The 10809-nt window shown below is 31.6% G+C and overlaps 1 protein-coding gene across 1 annotated transcript; it reads left to right on the top strand.

The window, feature by feature from the left end:
• The first annotated feature begins 7161 nt into the window (after nt 1-7161).
• Nucleotides 7162-10221, top strand: LOC105791799 (O-fucosyltransferase 20). The gene is made up of 6 exons (XM_012620034.2): nt 7162-8003; nt 8115-8283; nt 8642-8731; nt 8845-9128; nt 9226-9484; nt 9594-10221. The coding sequence occupies exons 1-6, from the start codon at nt 7381-7383 to the stop codon at nt 9825-9827; spliced, it is 1659 nt and encodes a 552-aa protein (XP_012475488.1). The 5' UTR covers nt 7162-7380; the 3' UTR covers nt 9828-10221.
• Nucleotides 10222-10809: the final 588 nt, after the last annotated feature.

Raw genomic sequence — 10809 nt, 5'->3', positions numbered from 1 at the left:
TACTGTTGGAAACGGACAGCTAAAACTCTATGCATGCACTCTTCTTCTAATGATAGCAACATCACAACAACTATAACAAGCCACTACGTTGGAACTTGTTTCATACACAAAGGTAAACTATTATTTCACTTGATTTTCAAGCCAATATAATTATCATGACAATTAAGAATAGAAACTAAGACTACCATTTGTTGCAATTCAATGACAAGCATTAATTATATATCAAAAGCTTATTAATAAGATTAATTTCACTATACTCAAACTCTCATAACCAGTTAAGTTCAATGAACACAGTAACTCTTCGGAGTATGTGATTTTGAAGTTCATAATTATGATTGTTGTACCCCGACTTTCATTCAATTAATTAGTAGTCAATGATTATATGCCATACTATCCACAATGAGAAGAACAAAAAAAAAAAAAAAAACTTTATATGATTGGATTAAGTAGTAGGTTCTGCGTTGTCAACAACAAATTTTCCCTTATCGAATGCAATTTGCTTTAGGTCACTAACCAAAAAAGAAATCGGTTGGAGCAATGGTCGAAAAAAGAAAAGTTGGTAAAATGAACTTAGAAGGAATGCATGTCTGAATTAGTGTAGCTCTGATCATTGATGATGGATGTAGAGGCTGAAGACCCAAAGATAATGATCAAAATGAAAATAATTGTAGGATACATACCTAGGTACAGCTGACGAGGGGAATGGCCTTTTTTTGCAAGGAACAGTTGCTTTTTTGTACCAAAAAGTGTAGAACATGGTGACCCCATTGCCACTACCCTATCTCTGTATGTTTTACTGTTGATGATTGATCATTATTTGGACCCAAAAAAAAAAATACGTTTGTGGTTGTGGGTGGTTTGCTGCCTCTTTCTTAATCTCTGCAAAATTTAACCTGTGCCTTGATCTCCAACCAGGTCATGGCGTTGTCATTGGCAGTAGAGTGTAAGCGGGGATGGTAACAGGGTGGGGTAGTTTTTTTTTTTTTTAATACTCAGTTTGAGGTTAATTTTAAGTCGAAAGTGGTATTCATATAAATTCCTTTTTAATAACAATGACTTTTAAGATTAAAATTTGATTCAAAAATTTGAAAAGAAAAATCACTTTTAATTTAAACCTGACATAATTCTAAAATAATTTCTTCTATTTGGTCTCGACTTGTCTTGAAATTCTAAATAATATTTTATTTTTAAAATTAAAATTAAATAGTAATTATAATAAAATATGTTTATAAAATGTTATAAATTCTTATAAAATTATGAAATCAGAATTAAAAACATAAAAAAAGTTATAAAAATTAAAAGGGAGGCATTTTAGTAAATATATTGAGGCAGTAGTGGGGTTGACAAGGCCCGACCAAAATGATAAAATTTATAAATTAATGATAAAATTTGAAGTCACCCCTATAAAATGAAAACATATTGAATGAAGAATTTTTTGCCACCTCTACATGCAAGTGGTACACCAAAGAAAGAATAAAAAATATAAGCAAGAGGGTATTAGTTGAACTCAAGTAATGATCAATATATTAATTGTACCTACCCTATATATTATTTTACTTCATTTAGCAGCTTGTATTACAATGATATACATTAAGAAACCCGAGTTAGTAATGAAAAGAATAAAACTTCAAGAGTTGTTAGTCGCTAACCAAATTACAAGCGAAAATGATAAGACAACAACCACCACCCTAATCACCATTCCATCATAATTGCAATTGACTTGTGCTACCCATTTCAGGAGCAGCTCAAGGGTTCCAGAAATTTTCTTTTGTAGCCAACTAAAACTAATGGTTTTAGACCCCATAATCTCCAATTATTGTTCTCCTAACCCAATTATCTTGTTTAAATCTTCTAATATTAAACCCAGGCTTGAATTCTCTCTATATGTTTGTCTTAATTAGAGACAAGGAAGATGGTGGTAGGGATTGAGCTTATTTGAAAGAATGTAAATCTAGATAACTTTTTCCCAATCCCAAATTGACATACTTCAGCTTATTCACCAAATTGTAATGTTTTTCTTCCATAATATATCGTGAAATTAACATGCTTGCACGTCTACCCTACATTTATATATTACGTACCAAAACCATCCATTCATATATATCTTTTCTCAATAATGGAGAAAAAGATGAAGTTTTATGGTTATGGGTATAAATTAATTTTATATTTTATATATTTTTCATATATAAACTGATTCTCCAATAAATATAAAAGTTTTGACAATTAACAATATATTTTTCTCAATATATATTTAACAATCATTAATTCAATAATCATTTTACAACCTACGACTTAAATATATATAAAAAAATTAGAAATGATGCAAAACTAAATTAATTTTAGGAATCCTCCTTAATAATGCCATGATGCATACCTTCAATGTCCTAGACTCACATTCTCTTGTTGAAAACAAATTCTCTTTGCCTGTCATTTTAATTAAATTTTGTATAATTTTGAAGCCTTGCATGACATTTGTATAATTTTAAGACTTAGATTCCATGGACCTTCTGAGAGTATGTTGGTATAGTCATCTACCCAATTAAATTTTGACTAAATAATAATTAATTTTTAGCTTCGTCGGAACCAATTTTCAAAAAACATAAATCTTATTCAAAATAACATTAAATCCAACAATTCTAACATGTTCCGACATGCTTTTGGCCATAATAGTATGGTTCCGTTCCGAAAATGTAATTGCAAGCACTCCATCTATTACTTTGATCAGGACCTCATCATCAACAACCTCCATATCATAATCCATCATTTCTGAAGGACTCTCATCGTTGCTCCATTGTCTTAAGAGTTTAGCTCAAAATGACACCTTATCGACATTCGATTGGTCTCGCACCATCTCACACTTGTGTGGTGAAAACAAATAACTTAGTGCCCCTTTGGCGGCACCGCAGCCATGCTAGGAGACTGCAATTCGCTTTTCGATGGGTAACTTTGTTAGGGGCCGTTTGTTTGCCTTAAAAATTTTATATAATATATTAACCGTTGATTATTTTAAGCAATTTTGGATGTACACGAAATAGTTTAGTTTCTTTTTTCGTGTAACTAATAAAAAAAAAATCTCAAATCCTTTTGCTTACGCCAATAGTGGTTGACTATAAACCAAATGAACAGCTAAGGAAAAGAAAAGTAAACAAATTGAACCGAGAACCTATTTTAGTAAACAAATTTAATATGGTTGCCGTTGGTAAGTAGTTCTTATTTAGGTTGTATTATTAATAAAGTTTAAATAATGTAATTTATATTATGTGGCATGCCAAAATCATGCATATATATTATATTCCATTTTCTTGAATGGAACCCTTAATTACATACTCATTACTTATAAATTAAAGAGTAAAATTCTTATTTTCTCACGATAAATAATTTTCAGTTCAACTTTCATGATCACTAGTTCGGTACTAGTGACTCTCATTAGAAGATGATCTTTTTCTTACACAAGATGAGCACATAATATATATATATATATATATATATATATTAAGAAAGATTTATATTCACAGTCTAAAAATTAGACATTTAACATCATTTCATGTTAAAAAGCATGTTTTAAAAATTCAAATAAAATATGATGTAATAGTATCATATATATATATTACAAGTTCTAGAATCAATATGATGTGGATAGTTTAAAATAACAACATTGACATTTTAAATGAATGTTACATGTATTGTCAAGATTTTTTTAATTTAATACACTTTTATTAATTTCATTTTAAATAAAACTAAAATCACGTTTAATATTTATTTTAAAAAACATGTCTAAAACAAATTTTTTATAATTCAAAATAGTTCTACTTAGTACCGTTTTACAAAACTATTTTAATGAAATTCAAAACGTACAAATTATTCTATTAAAATTATATTAATTAAAATATTTTTTACGTTTTTCAATTTAATTTTGAGTTTAAATTTTCTACGCAATTTTTGAATTCTATTTCTATATTTTATAAATTTATTAATAATAAATTTTGTTTATCAAACATTTATTTTAGTCGTTAAATTGAAGTTATTTGCAATGATATTTTAAAATTTTCAAATAAAATTTATTTTATTCATTACAATTATACATGTCAATTTTCCTACAATGATATTTAAATATAAATATTTTAAATTATTATATATTGAGATTTTTATTTTATTAATATATACAATGTACCTGTGTGTGCTAATATATATTATAAGGTTGTAAGAACTATGTGTTCACTCTAAAAAATTGACCTTTCATGTGATACCATGTTGACAAGTGTCAAGTTAAAAAACATGTTTTTAAAAATTAAACAAAATATTATGTAATAGTATAAATATTATTTTATTATATTACGCGGTTATATTATGTTAGTTAAAAATATTGTTTAAATATTAAAGCGTGTGTTTTGCCATTTTGACTTTTAACCATACTTTCCATATTAAAATATATTTTTCTTAAAATCACATGTTAAGTTAAATAAATATTGTAATAGTATGATTACCCTTTTAAAGGATATTTAATGTTGCTTTTTTAAAATAATTTTAAAATAGTATTTAAAATGAGTATGTTGTAAAATTAAAATACTTGGAATTATTGTATCTTTTTAAATTTTATATTCTAATATTAGAAAAAGCTAAACTACATACGTGCCATGCATAACGTTTAATTTAATTCAAAATAATAAATTAACAAAATTATTAAAATAACTTTGAAAAAATATATTTTAAAATATTATTATCATTTTATTAATAAAATTAATAAAATATTTTATTAATACATACCTACGAAAACTATGTAAAGTTTTGTTTTGTCAAGCTAATTGGTGCCATTGACAACTATGACATGGCAAAGCAGTTTTCAATAGGAAGGCAGCACATGGTAAAAATGGCGTATCAACATTATCACCTCATTTATTATGTGAAATAATTGAAAAGTAAATTAAAAAAAGTAAATATTATAAAATTCTAAAAATAGATAAAAAGAAAATTTTGTCATGAGACTTTGACTTAGTTGGTAGAGAGTAGAGACTTTAGGTTTTGACTCTCTGAGACTGAGTGTCTCAAAATTCACCGTATGTAATTAAAATGCGTGAATTTTTAAGTTTTATTACAAGCTTTTGTCACGTGTAATTTTTAATTCAATTAATTAATTTATAATTTAAATTGGGCCTGTAATGATAATTTAATTTTTAGTTAGGATTTAAATTTGATAATTTTTATATTGAGATTTGAATTTTTTATTTAAGTTAAGTTCTAAATTTAACAATTGTTTTATATTGAAATTTGGACTCTTTTGTATTGTAATGGTTTTATTCTATATGAAATTGTTACTCCTATATTTATTTACACTTGAATGATATACATTCTTTTTAAGTTTTGAAATTTTATTTTGAATAATATATAAACATTTAAAAAAAATTTGTTTGGGGGGTTGATTAAGGAAGGATGAGATTGAGAAGGTTTGTAGATGTCACGGATTGAATATTTGTACGAACAAACAATGAGAAGAAAAATGAAATTCCTAAAAACCAAAAAGCCAAATAGAAATTAACAGAGGAAAGTGGAGTGCGCGAATATGATGATTGAATATTTGAATTTGAAATATGAAAGTGGATTTATACTTGAGAATCGATACACCAATGAGTGATCAGATTCAGAGTGCAAGAAAGGAACAGCACTAAGTGGCAGGCTAAACAGCTGGCGCCTATGCCTACGCCTCAGCCTGGCCAATGGGACCACCTCACATCTCTCGCCCTGCTCTCGTGGCAACCGCCTAAACATCCTAAAATAAAATAAAAAATCCTTATTTATTGCTTATTCTACCCATACACTAATGTATCCTGTTATCTCTTCTAAGCTAAGCTACTTCCACTTTCGATTCAACTCATGATTGGGAATTCTTTTCTCTTATCTTTCGGTGTGAGTTAAATGGGTATAGTTGGATCCAAACTATATTAATTTCCAACATTTGTATTATACTCACTTAACTATCAAAGTCATACTCATCTTTTCTATCTCTTTGTTTTTGTAAAAACCTTAAATTAGTGGAGGCTAAACCCAGTACGTAAAGTTGAAGCGGTGGGTCCACATCTCGAAAAGAAAGAGACCCACGTGTCAGATAGTGAGAAGTCTCATTCATATGTACGTGGCAAAAACTGCCAGCGTGGGCAGTGGTGCGTACCAGCTGGCTAATCAGAGTTGGCTTTGCTTAAGCGTATTGCTTTTTGCTCGTAACTCGGAAATTAATAATTAAATATGAAGATTGAAGATTGAAGATTGAAGAATGAAACTTGAAACATAGAAAAGAAAAAGCAATAAGAAAACAAAGAACCAAACAGGCTGTCTTATTGTTTATTGATTGTTTTTTTGTAAGAAGAAGATAAAACATAAAACATAAAAGAGGGAAATAGGGCAGAGGCAGCAGCTCACATGCGGACTTACTGCAAACAAATAAACAAATTTTGTTTACTGGAACAGCCTGGCCATCTAAGCTATGACCTATCAATTATTGGGTTTCAGTTTTCAATATGCCCAAACACCCAGCCCACTCCTTTTTTCTTTTCATTTTTAACCCACTTATTTTTTTACACAATACTTGAAATTATTTAAAAAAATTTTCAATCCATAAATATGTGTTTTAATATACTCGAATTCGCCACTTCTTGCATTAACAATAATACTATATGAATCGAGCTAAAATTTAATCGGCTTACTTATTTATTTAATTAGTTCTTAAATTTATAATTTTCTAATAAATCATTCTAAAATAGATAAATTTATTAATTTTACTGATGTGACATACACATAAATTATCACGTAAATATTTATTTAATTTTAAAATTATAAGTATATAATTTTAAATTTTAAAAATTAATTAAACATTAACTTGTTATTCACATGATAATTCCCATATATACAATATCAACACAATTAAAAATATTAAATTTTATATTATTTTTGGTGATTTGATAAAAACGAAAATTTAAGAAAAATAAAATGCGAAAATTAAATGTTAGAGGAATTTAAAAATAAAAATAATGGATGTTGAATAGCAAAATAGGATTGGCAATAGTCGTAAAAATAAAATTGAAAGCGTGAAGAATTACCCACCCACCCTCCCAACCCAACTTCGTTCCAGGTTCTTAATAAATATAATGATGCAATTGAACCGGGGGGCTAATAAAAGTCCAAAATAGAAACTCAATTCAACAATTCCAGGCTGCTGCCTGTCAACCCATCCTCTTTCTTGTTCTCTCCTTTTTAAGACTCGGCCTACGCGTTCCCGCCGCCCATTCTTCTTCTCCTTCTTCTTCTTCCTCTTCATCTCCATTTCCACTTATGTTTATTCTTCTTTAGTAAACAGAAAAAGGAACAATAACAACTTTTATTTTTATTTTAATGGCAAAATCGAAGAACGTATGCAACGCCAAGAAGCTATCTTACATTTCCGTTCCGTCTCAGATAATCAACTCTCTCTCCTCCTCTTCTCTTCAGTCCCTCCTGGTTTCCCCCAAGAGGAATAACACCAACAGCTTCTTTTCCGTCTACAAACACTCATGCAGAAGCCCAAGGGTCTGGTTGTTCGCTCTCTTCCTCTTCGGCCTTGTTGGCATGTTGAGGTTGGGCTGGAATATTGATACTTTGATCCCATTCTCTCCTTACCCCAACCCATGTCTCCAAACTCAATCAAACACTGACAGCGTTGCTCAAAAACACGACGCCTTGGTTGCTAATACTAATAATCTCGGTCAACCCGCTCATGATTCACCCTCGGAAATAGCCGAGTTTTGGAAGCAGCCTGATGGGATGGGTTACCGGCCGTGTTTGGACTTCAGTGCCGAGTATCGAAGAACAAGCGAGGTCATGATTAAGGACCGGAGCAAGTACTTGTTGGTGGTTGTTTCCGGTGGCATAAGTCAGCAAAGGAACCAAATCGTTGACGCCGTTGTCATCGCTAGGATTCTTGGGGCTGCTTTGGTCGTTCCCATCTTGCAAGTCAATGTCATCTGGGGTGATGAAAGGTAAACAAAATTAAAATAAAACCAATTCATGCTTTGGGTACCCCCCCCCCCCGACTCAAGCTTTTCATAAATTGTAGTGTTAATAAACTGTTTTACATTTCATCCTTGCAGTGAATTTTCTGATATATTCGATTTGGCTCATTTCAAGAGTGTTCTTGCCAATGATGTTCGTATAGTATCTTCATTGCCTTCTACCCATGTAATGACAAGGCCGGTAGAGGAGAAACGGACTCCACTCCACGTCTCCCCTCAATGGATTCGTTCACGTTATCTAAAGCGGGTATACAATCCTTTTCAGTTTTATGGTATCTTTAAAACTTGAGTAAATGTCCTTAGATGATAAGCCATTATCAGTTATTGCAGTTTTTGAAACAATTTCATCTTAGCTTTTGGGTCCACTAAGCTCATGTTTGGTATTGTCAATGTTTGTCACTTGGCCTAATATTAGATTTTTTGTCGTTAAATGGATGGTAGAGCTATGTCACATTGTATTAGCCAATGGGATTAGTAATGATTAATAATGTCTTGTTAAACTCAGTTAGATAAGCTGCACACGTTGAGTATGAACTAGTTGTCAATTTTCTCTTCATTTTTCCTTTTAATCTGCACCTGTTAATATGATTCTCTTTTTGCAATAGATAAATAGGGAAGGAGTTTTGCTTTTACGAGGTTTGGATTCGAGGCTCTCTAAGGATCTTCCGTCTGATCTTCAAAAGCTTCGCTGCAAGGTACATCATTCACTCTGTTCTTTACTAAGTTATGTTGATGGATAGTTGTTTCTCTTCGAATCATATATGATTCTGAGCTTTGAAGAATCTAATTTTTCATTGTTTAATATCAGGTGGCATTTCAAGCTTTAAAATTTGCTCCATCAATCCTTGAACTTGGTAACAAGCTGGCTCAGAGAATGCAGAGTAAAGGACCCTACCTTGCTCTTCATCTTCGTATGGAGAAGGATGTATGGGTGAGGACTGGCTGCCTTCCAGGCTTGAGTAAAGAATATGATGAGTTAATCCAAAGCGAAAGGAGAAGACGCCCTGAGCTTCTTACTGCGAGATCAAACATGACATTCCATGAGCGGAAGCTTGCGGGACTCTGCCCCTTGAATGCTATTGAAGTGACTAGGTAAGAGTTAGTTCTCTTGGGCAAAGTTATGCAACACTATATGCTCAAATTGTTGCCTATTTTGTACTGAACAGTCTTCTGTCGTTGTATGCTTTAGGCTGCTTAAAGCTTTTGGGGCTCCAAAGACTGCAAAAATATACTGGGCTGGGGGACAACCACTGGGTGGGAAAGATGCCTTGTCACCTTTAACCAAAGAATTTCCCCATTTTTACAATAAAGATGATCTTGCATTGCCTGGCGAACTTGAACCATTTGCTAAGAAGGCTTCTTTTATGGCAGCCATTGACTATATAGTTTCTGAGAAAAGTGATGTTTTCATGCCATCCCATGGTGGAAATATGGGCCACGCTATTCAGGTACCCGAGTTGCTTGCAGTTTTTGTGCTTTGGTCCCCCCCCCCCCCCCCCTCTTCTTTTCACATCGAATATTGAGTTATAATGTCTTATGTTGTTGGTTGTTATACAGGGACAGAGAGCGTTTTCAGGACACAAAAAGTATATAACTCCAAATAAAAGACATATGCTTCCTTATTTTCTGAACTCCTCAATGCCCGAAGCAGAGTTCAACAGGATCATAAAAGAATTACACCATGAATCTTTGGGACAACCAGAACTCAGGACCAGCAAAGCTGGAAGGGATGTAACCAAGTATCCGGTTCCAGAATGTATGTGCAATGATGCACATTCCCACTCCATTTGATACAGAAAGCTTCCAACCCGATAGCTAACATTGCAAGAGTCTTCATTGAGAATCCAAATTTCTCGGTGCTTCCCCGAATACGAGCCCTTTGAAAATGGAGAATAATGATTTTTCAGGCACTGATGATTGTTGGGAGCGCCATTTCAATAAGGACCGCAGCCCTCACAAGCTTTTCTGCAAGCGTATTGTATTCCGGTCTTTGCATATACCATCCTGCTTGCATGTGTATGTAACGTTTCAAAGGCAACATAGATGTTCACATATAATGAGAGTAAGTATAGTATATAATTCTTTGATTCTTTAAGAATATATATTTTTTAAGTCGTTGAATATAGGTACCTCATCATTATACATGTATATTTATTAATAATAAAGATTTTCTTCCTTGTAGAAATCTCCCTTATTGTCACGTGTCTCTACTTCTTTTGGGATATATAGTGTAGAAATTCAGAGTGATATATATGTAAGTGGGAGGGATAAGATGAGTGGCATAGAAAAGTAATGTGAATCTTTTTATTTATATTATACAAGGGGCAGCATGCGGGTTTCAAGGTCACATAGCCTCGTTTTGAATAAAGAAGAGAGTTGGGAGATTGAGAACGAATCCCGTGGTTGTGTGAAATGGATGTAGTTGAGTTATTCCAGCTGAGCTGTGCGGAATAATTATAACATTCATGAACCCTAGTAAAAGCCAGCTCCTGTTTGCTAATATGGTGGCCATTTCTTTGCCAAGGATGCCTTCTGCTGTTGTTTAGGCTTTGCTTACTTTTTCTCTATAAAATAAAAGTAATGCGAAGTCAACTTCTAGTTGGAAAATTCCAATAAGTTGAACATTACGGATTTATTTAATTTTATGAATTGGCTATATATTAAAAACATAAATTAATAATAGTTAAGAAAAAAATTATTTAAAAAGAAGAAATAAAACCAAAACATAATAATTTTTTAAATGAACCCAAGAATAATAGAAAGTGGTTTTAAC

This window comes from Gossypium raimondii, chromosome 8 (genome assembly GCF_025698545.1).
Source record: "Gossypium raimondii isolate GPD5lz chromosome 8, ASM2569854v1, whole genome shotgun sequence".
NCBI lineage: Eukaryota > Viridiplantae > Streptophyta > Magnoliopsida > Malvales > Malvaceae > Gossypium > Gossypium raimondii.
The sequence above is the reverse complement of the archived record's forward strand: the minus strand, read 5'-3'. Positions and strand labels throughout refer to the sequence as shown.

Excerpts from the sequence above, each read along its gene's own strand:
- LOC105791799 (XM_012620034.2), top strand. The coding sequence starts at position 7,381 with ATGGCAAAATCGAAGAACGTATGCAACGCCAAGAAGCTATCTTACATT. Across the intron at positions 8,732-8,844 it reads TTCAAAAGCTTCGCTGCAAG|GTGGCATTTCAAGCTTTAAA; the intron begins GTACATCATTCA and ends GTTTAATATCAG. Across the intron at positions 9,485-9,593 it reads ATATGGGCCACGCTATTCAG|GGACAGAGAGCGTTTTCAGG; the intron begins GTACCCGAGTTG and ends GTTGTTATACAG.